This window comes from Atta cephalotes, assembly GCF_000143395.1.
Source record: "Atta cephalotes unplaced genomic scaffold scaffold02788, whole genome shotgun sequence".
Classification (NCBI taxonomy): Eukaryota; Metazoa; Arthropoda; class Insecta; order Hymenoptera; family Formicidae; genus Atta; species Atta cephalotes.
In genome coordinates, this window is record NW_012132852.1 from 1 (window position 1) to 1,157 (window position 1,157).

The 1,157-nt window shown below is 22.6% G+C and overlaps 1 protein-coding gene across 1 annotated transcript; it reads right to left on the minus strand.

Moving 5' to 3' along the window:
* Positions 1 to 112: 112 nt before the first annotated feature.
* LOC105625555 (odorant receptor 33a) lies at positions 113 to 671 on the minus strand (the record flags this gene model as incomplete). Its single annotated transcript, XM_012206876.1, has 3 exons — positions 618 to 671; positions 400 to 555; positions 113 to 154 (listed from the first exon to the last, which is right to left on the minus strand). Coding segments are annotated over exons 1-3 (252 nt in total), but the record flags the coding sequence as incomplete, so codon positions are not given.
* Positions 672 to 1,157: the final 486 nt, after the last annotated feature.

Consider the following 1,157-nt stretch of genomic DNA (forward strand, 5'->3'; position numbering starts at 1 on the left):
TAAGTATTAGAATTATTACAATCTTATTACCATTTATTTATAATTGTTTTGTGCTACTTAATCTAAAATACACTTCATTTTACTTAATTTTTAATTTTTATTTTTATTGTACTTGCGTTAATAAATTATAAACAGAGTATGAGGTTTTAAGCAACTGAAATAATAAAAAATTAACTTATGATTATTACAAGTACAATAATATTTATATATAGATCAATAATAATTTATACAAGCAAATTTATAAAAGTGATTAGTGAATTTATGAAACGTGACTTTATTTATTGATAATTAAATATATTGCACGGTGCGTTGTTATAAGCAGCAATGAAATTTTTAAGGTACTTTAAAATTACTTAGGCAAATTATATTTTATACATTAAGATAAATGTTTATACTGACCGCTACAAAGGAATCCAGATTCATGGTCAGGATATATACAGTAGAAATTTCAATGGGTATCATTGCACGTTTCATAATTATTAATAAGCTCTTTTTTACACTATTGTCCATGATTGGCCACTCCATTTGAAAAATACTATCTACTAATTGAAGACTCTATGGAATATAATATTTAATATAATTATATATTTATTGTTTCTAATAATCTTTAGGCCTACCTTTAATTTAACTTTGTTTCCAAACCAGCAATAAATAAATATCTGCGTTAACATACAGCCTGTATATAAAATTAACGAAAAATGATCCGCATTTAAAGTTGATTTAGTCAGTTGGTACAAATTTGAACAAAATATCATCATACTTGCTATAAATTGAAATCCGATTATTTTGGTAAATTTTATATTCACTATCTGCGCAAACCTGCAATCAAGATTTTATTTACATAAAGTCATAATATTTATATATATTAAGCATATAAATAATAGTTTAAAGAGTCTAAAGATAGTTTAGAGGATATAAAGATCAATGTTATTGCAAATATCATAGATTGGAATCAAGAATTATAAACTAATTCATGACATATATACGAGAACTAATTAACAGATTAAAGTATTAATAAAGCACTAATAAAAATGTTCATACTAAATATCGTGATAAAAACATGGTAAAAATCAGTATGCAATATATAATTATATTAGACAATTATATTTAAAACAATATGAATTATACAATATGAATAAACAGTATAAATAGTAAAA